The sequence below is a fragment of the Poecilia reticulata genome, linkage group LG13, assembly GCF_000633615.1.
Source record: "Poecilia reticulata strain Guanapo linkage group LG13, Guppy_female_1.0+MT, whole genome shotgun sequence".
Classification (NCBI taxonomy): domain Eukaryota; kingdom Metazoa; phylum Chordata; class Actinopteri; order Cyprinodontiformes; family Poeciliidae; genus Poecilia; species Poecilia reticulata.
In genome coordinates, this window is record NC_024343.1 from 7,527,822 (window position 1) to 7,544,979 (window position 17,158).

Below are 17,158 nucleotides of genomic sequence, written 5' to 3' on the forward strand. Positions count from 1 at the left end.
ATTACAACGGCTGAAGTTTGAATGTGTTCTGTTTAATATAACACAGTTTTAGGCCAGTGACTCATTTCCAGTATATTGAATATATACTGATAAGCCATAATGTTGTGAACATTGACATRTAAAGTTACTCATAATTCATAATATCCTCTTAAAGAAAATCCTTCTCTCCTGGAAACGCTACAAGCTTTCACCATGAACACGAGAATTCTGTGGATCCAAATTGCTTCCTGTTGGATTTGAGTGCCAATGTGCAAATGTGTAAAGCATCCCTTTATTTTATTGTAATGTCCTCAAAAGCCTGCATTAAGCAAAAAGTTATGACTACTACAATACAGTAGTTTATCTAACAGCATGACAACCTGAGTGGGTGAAATATATTAGGCAGAAAGTGAACATTGTTCTGATCCAGAATCGTTGTTCTGTAACCAGAACTAGGAATGAGAGTTAAGACATAAGATGGCTAGCATTGTCAAGACAAAGGGGCAAGATCATCTCTAAAACTGCAGCACTTGTTGGATGTACCAAGAAAAGAACAGTAGTGAATCAGTGACAGGGTCCCGAGTGGTCTAGGTCACTGAAATACATAAACAAAATGTGCTTAAAGGGAAAAAAATCCAATTGTAGCTTAAATTACTGCAGATATTTGTTCTGTTAGAAAGGTGCAGCTTGACGGCAGGTACCACAGCAAGTCACCATAATACTGTGGTTACCATACCATACCATACCAACTYTATTTATAAAGCACTTTAAAACAACCATAGCTGATACAAAGTGCTGTACATTAAAACACAACATAACAAAAAAATAAAAATTTAAAAATTAAAAACTCTTACAGTTTAAAAACAAACATACAATTTAAAACTAGATCCTGCTGGAGTTGAAAGCCAAATAAAATAGATGGGTTTTAAGACGAGCTTTAAAAGTGGTTGATGTATGCTTTGAATGACTTATGCATTTGATTCTCTTTATAAAAGCAGTGTTTTTCAGGGACACTGTGTGTCAGGCAATGAGGTATTTTCTCAACACATTGAAGCGCAAAATTAGACTGCCCAAATAGTCTAAAGCCCAGGAAGAYGATCACCTCTGGAAGCTTCTGTTGGCCSCTTTGTTTTATAGGGTTTGATCGTAATTTTAGTTTTATAGTTTTAAATATTAATACTTAGGACAAAGCATTTTAAAGCATGACAAATGGCACAGACGATAGTGTGCTATTAAATAGATGCAATAGTTTTTAGTTTTATTAAACAGACTTTAGGGCTGCAACTAATGGTTATTTTAGTAACCAGTTACTCTCATTATTTTGACAGTCGGAAAAGACAAAAGAAAATTGGCATATTTCCTTAAACCACTTTGTTTACCAGTTTATTTTATACGGTATTTTATTTATATGATATTAGAATGATGCAAATAAACTAAATTCATTTTTAAAAAGTAAATAAACATTATTGTCTATAAGCAATGACAACCTTCCTTTACTGAACTGTTAATCATTTGTTGCAAAGGGTCCACCTGCAGCTGTAAACAATCCTTCTATGATCAACATGTGAAAAGCTCAGGCCTTTCTGATTGACTTTAGTTAGGTAGGTAGGTAGGTAGGTAGGTAGGTAGGTAGGTAGGTAGGTAGGTAGGTAGGTAGGTAGGTAGGTAGGTAGGTAGGTAGGTAGGTAGGCTGGGTGGGTTGGTTGGTTTTGTCTGGGTTAAACATATTTACATACAGGTTTTTTTTACTCTCAAATGAAAAATGTATATACTTTTGGAACAGTTTTGACTGAAATAATGCTCTGAGTGTGTTGTTCTTCATCACATTGTATTTTTAGAGCCTATATTCCAATGAATGATTATTCAATTACTAAATTAGTTAACAATTATTTAAGCAATCAATACATCACAATAAATCTGATTAATTATTTCAGCCCTAATAGAGTTTGCTCTGAGTTGCACTGGGGATTTTTAAAGGATAATCCACAGTTTCTCAGCAGCTCTGACCAGTGTGCTGTGCAGTGAAGGGCTTGATGTGATGTAATGATTATGATGTTACCTCTCTGATATTCACAGGTGGAGATAGTGACCCATACTGGCCCCCACCGTCGCCTGTGGATGGGTCCCCAGTTCCAGTTCAAGACAATTCACCCATCAGGTCAGACCACAGTCATCTCCTCATCATCCTCAGTGCTCCAGTCCCACGGCCCCTCCGATGTACAGCAGCCACTTTTGGACTTTGACACAGATGACCTGGATCTACGCAGCCTTCGGTAAATTAAAACCACTCAGCATATTTTGTAATGGTGTAAYGGTAGAAATTGCTCACAACACAAGACGAAACACAATATTGTTTCTAATACGATGGGATGCAATGCCATTTTAACAGTATTTTAGCAGAAGATAAAAAATTCCTTATTTCTTTTGGTTTTCAGAAATACATTGAAGGTTTCAGAAGGGCTCTGTAATCTGTGTGGAACATCTTTGTCCAGATAGGACCAGTTCTCATGCAGGATGAAAATTCTCTTTCTTTTACATTTTTGAATCTAGTATAAAGGTTTCTTAAACCTCTAAGTGGGTTATAAATAATCTTTGTCTAATATAGAATTAATCAGTACAACTTGGACAATTCCAGGTATTTCAGTTTGAACTTGAGATGATCAAAAGCAGTCTCAATTAGTGAAAATTCCTTTACTGTGGAGTTGAAGGGAAACTGCTATTCACTAGCATCAGTAGTGTTAGATATGCCAGTGCTTAAAATCATTCAAAACTTCTTAATCACTTCTTAAGAGATTTCTCTTGTATCAGATGCCCAATTGTTGTGAGTGACCAGCGGTAACAGAAAGCTAATGGTCAGACTGTGAAAAAACATAAGGCAACAAAAACTACTTCATTTAATTCTTCAACTGAGTTCCTAGATCAARAGCTGCTTTTAAACCATAATAAATGGAACATTTACCAACATATATGATGTGTATTGATAATTTTGATGATGGCACTCAACAAAATGTAATGTTTGCTTCTGGTTTTTCAATTGGCGACTGTATTTTGTTTTATGATGAGATTTTATTTTTGTGTTTTTGTGATGTGTGGCACTATGAACTGCCTTGTTGCTGAAATGTGCTATAAAACCCCAGCTGATTGAATGATAATAATTGTCTCCAATAAAGCTGCAAGAATGAAGTCAATCTATCAACACTGATCTCATAATCTGGGGTGAAATAATAAAATAACTCGCCTTTCTGCTCCAGATGAAGTCGTATGCTAACACCAACTGGGTAACAGACATCATCTAATATTGAGATGTTTTAATATCACAGGATAGCATTACACCTCTAATGAGGACAAACTTGATCACTAATTAACATATGTTGATTATTCAATTAACATATCAATCAGTTAAACGTGTTGTTTAATCAAGCAATCAAGCAAACAATCAAGTTTATTTAATTTCAACAACAAAGTGTTCAAAGCTCAAAGTGCTTGACATCCTAAAAACACAAAAATCAAAGTTATACACCAAAGAGCTACATCAATAATATTTCAAAGATTAAAAAAAATAGATAATTCAGAGAAGCATTTTAATTTCACCTGAGCTTGAAGAAGAAACTGTCATCTCAAACTAAATAATATTACTTTAAACACATCTGTATAAAACTGAGCAGCTGAATGTCAGACATGTCGTATGTGTAATGCTATGAATGTTTTTGTTCAGAATCCAGCCAGTACGCTCCGAGCCAGTCAGCATGCCCGGTTCATCTCGGCTGCTGACCGACCGCAGAGGACAAACCAACATCATGGATGCCGGCTCAGGTAGGAAGCTTCCTGTCTTTTCTGATCCGGGGTCCATCATTTGATTTTTAGTTTGGTCCTGCTCCTTCCTAGGTTACTGTGGTTGGTTTCATCTAGTCTTACTTTCTGTATCACCTTCATTTTGTTTCACACCTGTGCATCCCATCGCTCTCATYAGTAGATGCTGTCGGTGTTGTTCGTGATGAAAGAATGAGAGAGTGTAGCACATTTTAATCAACACAGGGGTCATCATAATTGATCATGCTACACAATAATCTGTCCAGAGGCAACATTGTAAATAGAAACCTAAATATGTACATGCAGATGTAAAGTTTCTTATCAATTTGTAGTCCTCAACAAGTTTCTGGTATGTTTCTGGGTCAATACTTGTTCTCATCTTCACACACATGAAAGAGTTGGTGTAAATCAGCTGCTTGGAAGAATGCATTGATTCTCTTTATGGGGTCTTAGTTGTCCATAAACCTAATGTTAAACTGTTTACATATTATAAAATCAGTTCTGATTTATGTTTAGGATCATTGTCATGCTGGAAAACCCAACAAGTATCCAAGTTTTTACTATCTAATCACTGATAGGTAGAAGATGAAAATCCTTCATCCTTTAGTATTACTTTCATCCAATAAGCTCCACAGCACTTGATAGGTCAACCTCTCTGTGACTCCTCCAAAGATAAATTTTGTCATTGTGACCATACTGCTTACTATTTACCCAAGCTGATCATAAAACTTTTTATATGRCCAATTTCTGATTTTAAAAGATATGGCTTAGAAATCTTTAGATGTAAGGAGCCAAAATAACTCAAATCTTATGACATAATTCCTTTCTTACTCACTGTTTTACATATTTGTATATACAGGAAATTGTAAAGTATTTTCAAAGTTAAATGGCAACATTTGGACAACATGCAAAGGATCTGTATTATAAGATATGTCAATCAACTACACAGCAAATGTCACTATAGCTATACAGACCCGTTGCTGCGTGACACCCGTCCCGTAAAATATGGAACCGTCCCGTAATTGGCTGTTTAATGTAGCGTCCCGTATTGAACTGATACGGGACTCGATTTGTTCCGTATTCTACAAATGTGTATGTGTAATAATAAAGAACTGGTCCCCGAGTACTTTATATAGTAGGCTGCCCCTGTCATTGTTTCACTCACGGTGTTGGTGTTGCGATATTGTGCCCAACTGCTTTCTGGGTAACACACACTAGCCGACACGCTGCCGCCGCAGCATCAGTACAGTTTACTGAAAAACAGGTTTTTAATCATTTAAAGCAAAAGCAAAATTATTAGTGGTTGACGTTAACCTCTTGAATTAGCGATTAGTTMACTTAGCATTACTAACTGCAAACACAAGTCTCTGTAGGTATTCCCTGCAGAATGCAGACTCTTATCTCTTATCTCACAATTGTTTGATATGGTTGATGACAGGTAGAAGGTGAAAGCAACAAAGCAGAGCAACTTTGTTGTAATTTGCACAGCCTCCATGATATCTACTGACGTCAGCTCTTCATCAGTTGGACAAGTCAAACCCAAGGYGGACTGTCRAACAACCCCTCTTTGAAAAGAACCAGTCAAGTCTAAAACAACCATAGCTTCTGTGAATTGTGGAAGAAACAAAGTGAGCAGATACCTGCCGGCTGTAGCAGCAGAATGAAAGCTAACATGCCTCCATAGAAAATACAGTGTCATCATAAAGCTTTTGTACTTCCTCTGACTTCATGTGAAATGCCTCTCTGATTCTGAAGGACTTCTTCCTTCAGTCAACCAGATGATTCCTCTGCATGCTACTGGAATTGAGCCAGCTCTTGTTTTGCGAACACCAAGACCTTCTTTTGAGATTGTATCATCCGCACTGAGGAATTCAAGTTAAGCTATTTATATCCTGTTATGCCAGTAATGAAGAAAATGTACTTGAAGGCCAGGATCTGTGTCAGCAGACAGGGCAGGTACCAGACATACATCAGCCATGTTTCAGTTCCTGTATTTAGTTTACTTTATCATTAGTTTTTGAGTCTCACACTTTCTCTCATATTTCCACTTTGTATTTTGATTGAGATGTTTTTTATTCTGTCTTTACCTTTAATGTGAAAAAAGAAGCTTTGAGTTGAAACATAAATGCAGTCTAATCAGAAGATGATCAAGATCTGCCTTTTACTCCCAAAATATAATGCTTAACTTGAGAAAGCGTGTGCTTCAAGTGTACGCACAATGATCACTATTTAGTGGCGAAGGAGTTATCACCTATTGCGTGACATTGTGACCCGTTGTCTAGCGTGTCAGGGCGACAGAGGAGTGCCTGTGGCGTCTGTGCTTTTATCTGCTGTCTTGTCACAGATGCTTCTCTCATCTGATTTGGCCTCATGCTGACACAGAGCTACTACTGGTTTCTTCCCCCAGGTGTCAAAAATACTGAGAGCTTGTGTCACAAATAGGTGTATCACAAATAGTTGGATGTCAGATAGTGTCTTTTGTCCTGCGCCACTGTCTGTCTTTCAAAAGCTGGCAGTGTTTGTGGCAGATTTATTTGAGATCAGAATCTTCTCAGAAGACTGATGACAGCAGATTTAAGGCCTCACTGGAGATGCTAGATGTGAGCTTTTGAGAAGAAGAGCTTTTGCCACAGCCACCTGTCACTGTGGCCCTTCCAGATCCTAACCCAGCTCTACTGTTATTCTTCCACCTCCATRTACCTCATTTCATCCTCTGAGAATCATATCTGTGGTTTTTCTGTCTCCASTCAGTGACAGAGGTAGGCCGAGGGATGGAGGTGATGCTTATCGCTGTGCGCGCGTGTGTGTAAATGTGTGCGAGAGTGTGTGAAGGGAGGCTTCTGTGTTGTGTCCTGCCTCTGCCATGGCGCCGTCTCTTATCACACCACACATCTCTTTTGTCTCACCCCTTGAAGAAGCTGCCTGTGTGTGGCATACCAGCAGCAGTTTGCACTAATACTTGTTCCAGCTCCARCTCTTCCAATCACATGCTGACTAGTTGGATTCCATTAAGAGTGGATCACTCATATTCAGCTCTTTCTTAGCTTTAGAAMATCTTTGAGCATGTTCTAAAGGCTAAAGGCTAAACTTTAGCCTCAGCACACTGTGTGCTTAGGTGATGCTAACTGCAGTGTTTGAGACTCTGTGGAGAAATGTAACTCCATTACTATTTGGTTCTGTTTAGAACTTTAGTATCATGTCAACTCATCAAAGTTAATTTACTAGTAYAGGACAGTATAGAACCTGTTTGTTTGATCACAATCAACAACCTATTTATCAATAGGGACATTTTACCCTTACAAAATGTGTTTAATACTGCCAAACAAAATCTACACTTTAAAATATATTAGTTTATATAAAAAAAATATACAATAAAATGACAGTTCATGAATAAATATATGAATATTTATTTGATACATGTAGGTTAATTAAACCATTATATAAAATTTGGCTAAAATTTAAGAACCASAATCTAATTTGTCTAATTTGTTAATTAAAAAAGATATAATAAATTAAAGTTCACAGATAAATATATTAACATGTATTCAGGTTAATGAATTAAACCTTGTAGGTAACCAGTCAGAGCAGGAAGGAGGATCTTAGCGCTGCCAACAATTCTCATGTACATGCTGCTGATGGTGTTAATGGCAGAGAAACAAGTTATCATTACAGGAAAACTGTTTATCCTCTGTCACCGTTGACCTTGCTCAGGCTTGTATGCTTTGCATTGCATAGCAGTGAGCAAAGRGTACACTGTGAGCAGTGAATACACAAGGTTGATTGACAGCCCTAAGACCCCAACTTTAAAAGGAAATAAAAATTGTCTTTAAAAAAAAATCATATTTACACATTCTAAACCTACACATATAGCCATGTACATATTTACTCTAAATAAAAATATTAAAGTATCAACATCAGCAGAATGATGTATTTGTATCAATATTGCACTCTGAGTTRCAGCTCTGAGTTACAGAGATATGATACCTGGTGCTGCTCCTTAACCYAAAAACTAAATAAAATACACCTACATATGGGTGAAAACATCAGTTGTGTTTAAAAAAAAAAATAAACTGTCTATATTTAGGCAAAAAACTRAAATTTGAAAGAAATTACACCCTACGTCTACTAGATGGAGATCAGTATTTCCTGTTCCCCGGTAAATCCGATGTCTAAAGGTAGYGAGGTCTGGGATTAAACTTTAAATCAGCCAGTCTACATGAGGTTCACAGCAACACAGCTACTCTSCAGATTTATGAACAGCAGTGTGCGTGTGTAGTTTATTCATTTAGTGACGATTCATGTCGTCTCAAGACGCACACAGGGCACCATACAGTTAGATTGAATCCAATTTGGTCCAAATTGAATTCATACCAATCCAGTTTATACTTCACCATCCAGCCTTATGGTCAGATTTAGATCCAATTAAATACAACCCAAATCTATCCGGATCACAGATGTAGTATTCAGATCTGTTCTGTTACTTAGTAAGTCACTTGTGTTTTATTTGGCATTTCACAACTGGTTTAAAATATTACTCCCTACAATAAGAACCTGATCTCTGCTTCTGAATACACTGGCATGTCCATACTGTCATGTATGTTGAACACATTTGGGGACTTCAAAGTCTCTGGCAGACTCTGGTTTGTTTGTGTGAGAAGCTACAACCCTGCTGTTCTCCTCACAGTGACTCACTTACAGTCAGTCAGTCTCCCCAGTGTCTGCTCTCATCTTATCTCAGCCCATACACTACGCTTATCTCTGTCTTCCCTGAGGTGACGGGATGCCGTCTGCATGGGACACACACACTCACTCAGACTGARCTGTGCAGAGCTTCCAGTCCTGACTGTTTTGACTCAGCACCTCTTTCCTTATGGAGTTTGCAGGAGGATCATCAATGCCACAATGTTACCTTCCCTTGGCCACAATAAATCAGATCAGTGTAAAGCTGCTATCTATGCCCACCATCTCTAGCCACCAAGTCTTGCTGTGGGGTGTGTGATTGTGTGTCTGTGCATGTTTAGAGGCAACTTCAATCAAAACTAGACTACACAGGGACATTCTATGGCCTGGCTGTTCGTATCAAGGATGGAAAGGAAAGGAGACAGAACTGAAGGGGAGATAACACAGCAAGACTGAATAAAAGAGTATTTAATCTTATTCCTCTGTTTGTGTGTACGCACGCAAATTTAAATCCCACCTTTCACACTGCTGCTGTTGTGTTTTGACTCTGAAAACACCCCAGCCTTGACAACATGAAATTCCCTCTCTGTAGTGTCAGCCATTTTGTTGCTGTCTTGTTACTGTTTTTTGTTGTTGTTGTTGTTTTGCATGTTCAGTGTTTATTTCTTTGCCATTGCGTTTCTTCCTCGCTGTTTGACTCCACCTGCAAGTGTCTGTGTGAGTTATCTGTGAGGATGAATCAGTGATGGTGTGTTAGCTGGCATCAGAGAAGAGCAGGCAGGACGAGATGAAGCCAGCTTATCTCACAACTCTCAGGACACTTCAGAGGACTACTGGACCTCAGTGCTGGGTGTATGTGTGTTTGCTCATCAGGTTTTGACTCATAAATATGATTTTCACTAAGCAAAATAGATCTAGTTTTTAATTTAATTGTTTTAAATTCTTCATAAACAAAACAGTTTTATTGACAGTTTAACTGAATAGATGGAGTAAAAATGGCTCCACATAAGATGCTAATGCAGGTATGCTGTGAATGTCCTCTGCATATGTAGACACACGTATGCTCATGCTGTATGTTCTCCCTGGAGGAACGGGTCTAGTGAGTGTCAGTCCATTAGCAACATCCTGTGAAGCTGTCAGCTGATCAGTGTGTGATCAGCAGCTAACAGCCATTAGCTTCATCCCCCCACATCACTGCTCACTTCCCAGCACGGTGCTTGTGTTCCTCAGTGTCAGTCACCGGTATCAGCTTCTCATTCGCACAGATCAGATGTGATGATATATTGTTACACTGAAAAAATTCCATGTTCAGCATTGTCTTAATGTTAGGATCCTGACAGTATTATGGAAGACAATATTTAGTCTTACTGCAAAAAACTGGAATATTTGGGTTTCCTGTTCATAATTGGAGTGATGTTCCACAGAAAAATAGGTCAATCGTCCAATGCTGAATTGCGAGTAGGTGGGATCCACTTTCCTGTTTCCAATGTTTTTCCACTTCATTGAAATTTGCACATATTTGTCTTTCTACAACTCTTTCCCTAAAAATCTGGTCATTGCAAGTTCATTCTTACTGTATCCAGAATCATTCCCATGGTGAAGACTCCATTTCAGCCCAGCACAGGCATTCCAGATAGCCTGTCATTAACAATATGATGGTATTCCCAAGAAGTTCATGGCAGACTAGGTGACTGTAAGATGTTTAGATCTTCTACAAAAACAAGCCCAGATCACCTCCCCTCCATTTTCATGCTTAACTACTGATAAACTGTGCTTTAATTTCTGCAAACATCTCAACTTTGCTGTCATTGTTGTGAGGAGTAGTAACTAAACAGTGCTACTGCTTAAAGAGAATCAGCTTCTTGCAACCCTTTGAAACAAGGTGTATTTGTTCAGATTCTGTAATCTTTTTGTCATAAACTTTAACATTTGACATATTGAGGCCAATGGAGCCTGAGTTGAAGCTCTTGGTGTGTCACACTGTTGATCTTGGAGTGAAATTGCTAAGCTAGGTTGTCCAATCCTGTGAAGATGGGCAAGAAGTTGTCGCACTTGATAAAGATCACATCTGATTAACTGCATCCTATGAAGGCCCTAAGGGGGCATGGAGAGAAAAAAAAAAGAAATCCTGACTTACTTTCTCAAGATCCCGAGAAACTTTCTCGAGATCCTGAGATCCCAACTTATTTTGTCGAGATTCCAACTTTTTTTCTCGAGATCCCAAGAAACTAAGTTAAGATACCGACTTAGTTTCTTGGGAATCCAATTCCTTCAACATCAAACCCCACATCTTCTTTTCTCACACAACTCCATGCTCTCTGCATTTAGCGTACATCCATCGGTAACCGTGAAGCTGTCCAGAGGACTGCAGCTGGTTATTAATGAATTCAACCAAAACTGCCAAATCGGAATTGGACTTGTGCCAAATGAGTCCCCGCGCACTGAAAACTCTTTTCAGATGTCTCTCACTTGTACAATAACCATGTCTGCTGTCAAACACTGATTTGATGTGTTTATACTGAAGTCCAAGCTCGAAATAAAAATCGATATATCTGCCCCATGGGTGTGTGTCCTCCATCGCTGTGATTATGTCGTTATGTACTGATCCTGATCCGGATAAAGTTTCTCGGGATCTCGAGAAACTAAGTTGGGATCTCGAAAAAATAAGTCGGGATCTCAAAAAAATAAGTCGGGAACTAGAGAAAAAAAGTCGGAATATCGAGGAAAAAAAAGTTGGGATCTCGAGAAAATAAGTCAGGATCTCGGGAAAGTTTCTCGAGATCTCGAGAAAGTAAGTCAGGATTTCTTCTTTTTTTCTCTCTCCATGTCCCCATAAGGGCTCCGTAGCATCCTGTTGCTGCCATCCCTTGCATTAAATAGAAATGGTGTGAAGTTACTGATAGACATTGTAGACCTTTAGGTTTTTAAGTTCTACAGTAATCTAGTGGAAAAACATATCACTAAATGAATATCTAAAAGAGCTGATTGTTTTCATTTATTGTACTGCAAAGTCATTGTATTTTCATTTACAACACAACATATTTCCAGTAAAATACATATTAAAGTGTTATTAAAATGTATTAATGTCACTGGTTTGCCAGTGAACTGGCACGGTGGGTTTCAAGTTGTACTTAATTAGAAGTCAGTGAACAGTAGTCGGCACCAGCAGTCATATCCTATGGCCATTCTTTTCTATCAGTGTGTGCGTGCCTGCACCTGTTAGCATCAGTAACAAAGTGCCCCCTTGTCCTGGTGACCCACCACCTCCTTACCACTGACGGCACCACCCTGAGGCGAGAAGGGGCTTTCCCCTCTCTTATTGTTCTCAGAGAGAGAGCGGTCAAAAGAACCGTAGAACCGTTAGTGGTCCCACAAAAAGACTAGAATAGATGGTTGTTGAGCCTCGCAACACACACACACACGCACACACACACACACACACACTCTCTCATATATTTACCATAATGCACATTTTTCCTGGAATCATTGCCTCCTACTTCTTTCCTTCCCTTCATACCTGAGCAATCATCTAAATGATGAGGCACCTGTGCATAGGTATTCATCTCGTTTTTTCTTTACTGATACACACACACACACATACACTAGTAACCTATACCCCACAATTACCTTTCAGCCCCATAAAGGGCCCTTGTATTTTTGCCCTGTTCCAGTCACACTGACAACAGTGAGCATATAGGCCAGAAGATGCCATGCCATCTGATCTCTTCCTTAAATACAAATACCCTCATTTCCTGGGAACCCCTCCTCCAACAGTAGACACCTTTGTCACCCTGCTCCCAGCCCCCCYATCCCCATCCATCCTGGCCATCACCTCGGGGTGTGCTTGGTGACCTGCTGGCTGGTGACAGGACAAAACAGCCAGTCATCTGTGCTCCTTTTTGTTTTTGTCATCACCAGCAATTAGGCTACAGGAGATGCTGAACTGTTATCAGGATCAGGAAAAGGAGGGCAAAATGATCTGATGGAAATATTTTGAAAGGCCAATTAAAGAAAAGCTTTGCTGTGAAAGAAAATGGGCCGTCCAACTGATGAGTTTAATGTTTATTTCTCAAGCTGCTTTCTCGTCAGAGCTTCTTTGGCGCTGAGTTTGTTTCCTTGGATAGCCAACTTCTTTGTTGACTATGATCTGGTGAAAAAAATAGGTTCTGTCCACTTCCAAGAGAATCCTGGTACAGTCAATTTGTTTATGGTCGGAGAGCAAATGGACAGATCAGGGAGCAAAAGAGAGATATATACATATATTTGATCTGAGAAGATTCAAATCCTTTCAAAATGTTTCAGTGTGTTGTCTCTTCCTACTGCATGTTTAAACGCGGACTAGCTGCCTGCAGTACCTGCTGCTCAGACTGGGCAGCTTCCCGTAAAACCATCAGCTATTGTACCTGCAAGACATTGACTAGCCTGTTTGGTGCTGTATGACTGTTTTAAACTGAACTGAGTGAAAGTAGGCATTAGCCCTCATGAATCAAAGCAAGATTTTAGCTAATTCATTAAGTTGAATTTGATAGTTTTATGAGCACAAGTAAATCATTAAAGTACCACACAAAGAACAATGCCACTGACAGCCGTTTTGTCATAATATTTTTTCTTTTCTCTTTCAGAGATTTTATTTGAGTGGGAGCGCTTTAGCCTCATGTAGTCATCGATGCTGGAAATGTCTGCCTGATCGGGGTGTGACATGGATTGTTATGAAGGGATGCTGATCAGGTCTTAGTGTTGCTCTCATCTCTCTTTGCATGTGTGCGTGTGTGTGCGTGTGTGTGTGTTAGATCACTTTTAATCTGCAAGAGATGAAACGCCCTCCAGCATTAGTGCTGTACAGAGAATGCATGTGTGTCTGTGCATCCATGTGACCGTGTGTGTGTGTTAATAGAGCCAGAGGGCAGTCAAGACTGAGCAGCTGCTCTTTATAGTGACTGAACGGACACCAATGTGTCAGGCATCTGCCATGCATTCACCCAGCATTCTATCCACTGTCGTGTGTGTTCATTTCAGTGAAAGTGAGAGAAGATATGTTGGTGTGCCTTATCGTCCCATTTGATTCATCATTTTTTATATTGTAGAATAACAATATAAATAAATACTTTTACATGAAAATAAAGCTAAGTGTGTATAGCTAGTGTTTCAGCCGGAACATTTTAGTTTGATTGAGGAAACACCTTATAGACTGACGGTTCCTGTGCTCACTTGTTACAGAGCCGTAGTTTGCCCCAATAAAGGAGGGAGGTGTCTCCATTAATGCCACCCTTTCATTACTGTGACCTCAATTTGTGGTAGGCACATTGCCAAGATGCTCATCCGTCCGTCTGTTAGAGTCCACCATGACTTTCATTGAACGTTGACCTCACACACACACTCCCATCGGCACAAGTAGTATGAAGGCTGAGCTGTTTAGGTTCGCGTGAGCATGCAGGTCTGAGAAAATCAATTCCTCCCATCAGAATGATACAAAAACATGTAACTGAGATAAGTCCTGATTTCTTATGGTCAGAGAATTCCCGTTTTTGAATTTTAAAGTTGGACCTGACGACTATTAGAGAATGGCATTCTAGCTAAAATACTAATTTTAAAAAAAATTGCTATTATTCTTATTTTTTATTTTATTCTGTACTATTTCAGTACAACAGGAAGCTGTATGTTGTTGAAATGTGGTTACAGGAAACAGATGTGATCATTTGTCACATTTTTCTCAATGATAGGCAACCTTACAAATCTGAAGCAAATACATTTTTTAAGCACATTTGAAAAAAGAAAATTTGCCAAAACACTAAAGTGCTTTACATACTGAGAAAAAATACATATAATAAAAGTAAAACAAAACAGTTCATTATGATCAATGAAAGAGATGGTTTAAACTTCCTTCTTCTCTGGCAGCTCGCTGGTCCTGCTCTGTATCCATAAAACCTTCTCAACTCCTCTTTGATTTGTGGTCACAGTTCAGGATCATCTGAGCTTTTGAGATGTTAATCTAAGAAAGCAAACAACAAAAATTTCAAAAATGAAATAAAAAAAACCCCACATTGTTGCAACAATTGTGCATCGTACCTTTTCAAAATAAAATAAAATAAAAGTTAAAAAAAAATCATTCTACCTTGACTAAATAAAAAAAGCCGACAGAATAATTGCCCAAAAAAGCAGTGCCTCAAATAAACAATGTCCAGAAAAATAACAAATCAGAGCCAACATAAAAGAACTACTCCATCAGTCTAATAGATTAATACTCTCATACATTCTAACAGTAGACTTTTCTTAACTGGCAGTAGTATCAATGCATTACAGTCTGACAGAAACAAACCCAGCAAGTTGAAATGGAAAAAGAATTTTAGTTTGAACAGTATGTTGGAAATAATATTTAAAGCTTTGACAATTGGTGCCCATCCCAAATGACTAACTGCCTTTCTCACCAGTTTGCAGCATGAAGATATGAGTGAAGATATTTCAGATCTAAGCACCTCTACACGGCGGAGAGAAGCAGCAGATGGCTGCTGTTCCACTGACAATATGTTCTTACATAGTTGATTGGAATCTGTCTTCAGAGCAAAGTTTCCATGTCTGGAACTTTGAAATTTTATAAAAAAAACAATTCTCACTCCATCTGAAATTAGTTGGGACAAACACAATAGAGCATCATCAAGAGTGGTACATCCTTCTTTTTCACTTTCTCTGCCTTCCATCTGTTCCCATTTCTCTTCCCTTCCCAGCTCTCCCTGCCTCCCTCTTGCCTTCTCTCTCTGACGGTAACCTTCCCTGACAGTGTCTCCATGCTGTCGCGCACAAATCCACCTCTGAGAGGTGTTAAAGCTCTTCCACACTCATACGTTCACGCACACACACACACAGACACATACACATGCCGTCATTCTGGATCCCGTAAGGTATCGATCTCACGTCCCGTGTGCTCTAATGGGATTTTTTACACCTAAGCATCAGAAACACCTAATGCATCGCACCGCATCTGATGTAGTGAGGCGCTCTCTCTTCCAAGCAGGCACAGTTTCATGCTGAGGGATAATTATGGCGTGGAGGAGCGTTGCTGGCAAGTGTGGTAAAAAATGAATGCAGAACAGAAGAGGAGGATGCACTCAACAGCATATGCGTAAGGCTCCCTGAGCATCTGACTCATGTCACAGATGTTCAGACAGTCTCTACTCACACACGCACACACACATGCACGCACGCACACACACACAGCATACAGTGTTTCTCAGTGTATGCTGCTTTTTACAGGCTCCAAGCTCCGAGGTTCCCTGATGTGTTAGATGAAGAAAAACATGGAGCTTTTTTCCTGTTTGGAAGTCATATTTATGAGTTTTCCTTTTCTGGAAAAACCACAGGTATCACAGTTAGCATGGAGCCAAAACAAGCTGCTAACAGATCTTTACCTTCCATCCCTCCCTCCTCATCTATGTCTGGGTTTCAGCAGGAACTTTGCCTTCCACCTACTTTCCAAGTACCTCCATGTTAGGTCAAAGTGGACATATCAAGCTTTTCATTCCTTCCTTTTCCCATTTAAATGATTCAGTTGTGGGTTGTATAAAGTGGATCTAGAATGCTTTGGTCTGAATTCCTGACTATGGCCTCTCTTAAAGAGATATTGTCTCTTTAAATCAACGAAGGCTCTTCACACCCAATACCCCTACAGGTCACAGCGCATTCCGCTCTGCCACATTCAACCCTTTTTGTAGTTTTATAAACTTATACAGCACTTTCCCAATCATTTTGGCCTCTCAAAGCATTTTATACTAGTCAAATTCACCCATTCGACCACACATTTCTATACCAGTAGGTAATTTGGGCAGGAAGAAGCTGGAATCGAACCTACTGGCTGAGGTTGCTGAAAACACTCGTCTTTGAAGAGCTTTGTGCAAACAAAGTGAACTTTGTCCGCTGATGTGGGAACATTTCCAAGAACAATAAATAATAACACTTTGACACTTTGAAGGTGTCGTGATGCAAAGGGATGGTGTAATAAATTGTGTGTGGTTGTACTCTGCTACTTCACTCATTAGCTAAAATCTTGAGCTTTTATTGAGCAAACAACAAAGCTAGCAGATCAGGCTCAGTGTGTGAACCCAGTAAGTGGGTTTATATGTAAGGACATTAGAAAATCCTCTGAAATCTTTATTACTGTTAGATTTTTTTGTCTTATTTAAAAAATATCTTTGTCTTATTTAAAAATACCAAGTTAATAAAAGTATMTCATGCTTTCTTTTTATTTATAGAATTCAGATTGTTTCACTGTCAAATGTCTTCTGTAGAAATTTCAGTTTTGCTATAGATTTTTTTCTCCTTTGCTCATTCAGCCAACTAAATATGGTTTGGCCAGAAAACTATGCTCTACTGCTGGCTTCCAAATGACCTCAGACCTTCATTGCCTCTTTCCTTTCTTGGTGTCACCTCAAGGCTGACCAGGTGGAGGTGTACTGCAGCAGTCTCATTTCCTCAGCAGGTGTGTGTAGAGTGTGTGTGGGTGCGTGTTCGCGCACATGCAAAAGCCCCAGCACATTTACGTTGATACTATCTACTCACCTGCTCCTGCTAGGCCACAGAGGTAGCCATTGTGTATTGATGGTACCCAGCAAAAGACTAACGTCCTGCAGGTGACAACAGGTGTTGGTTATATATGCGTGTGTGTGTGTGTGCGTGTGTGTGTGTGTGTGTGTGTGTG

The 17,158-nt window shown here is 39.2% G+C and overlaps 1 protein-coding gene across 1 annotated transcript in view; it reads left to right on the forward strand.

The window, feature by feature from the left end:
* The window catches only part of bcas3 (BCAS3 microtubule associated cell migration factor), a 386,180-nt gene that overhangs the window by 138,716 nt on the left and 230,306 nt on the right, over window positions 1-17,158 (forward strand). Inside the window, exons 22-23 of the mRNA XM_008425245.2 lie at window positions 2,056-2,252; window positions 3,695-3,792. Of these exons, the coding sequence (XP_008423467.1) occupies window positions 2,056-2,252; window positions 3,695-3,792 (295 nt within the window). The remainder of the gene's footprint in view (window positions 1-2,055; window positions 2,253-3,694; window positions 3,793-17,158) is intronic.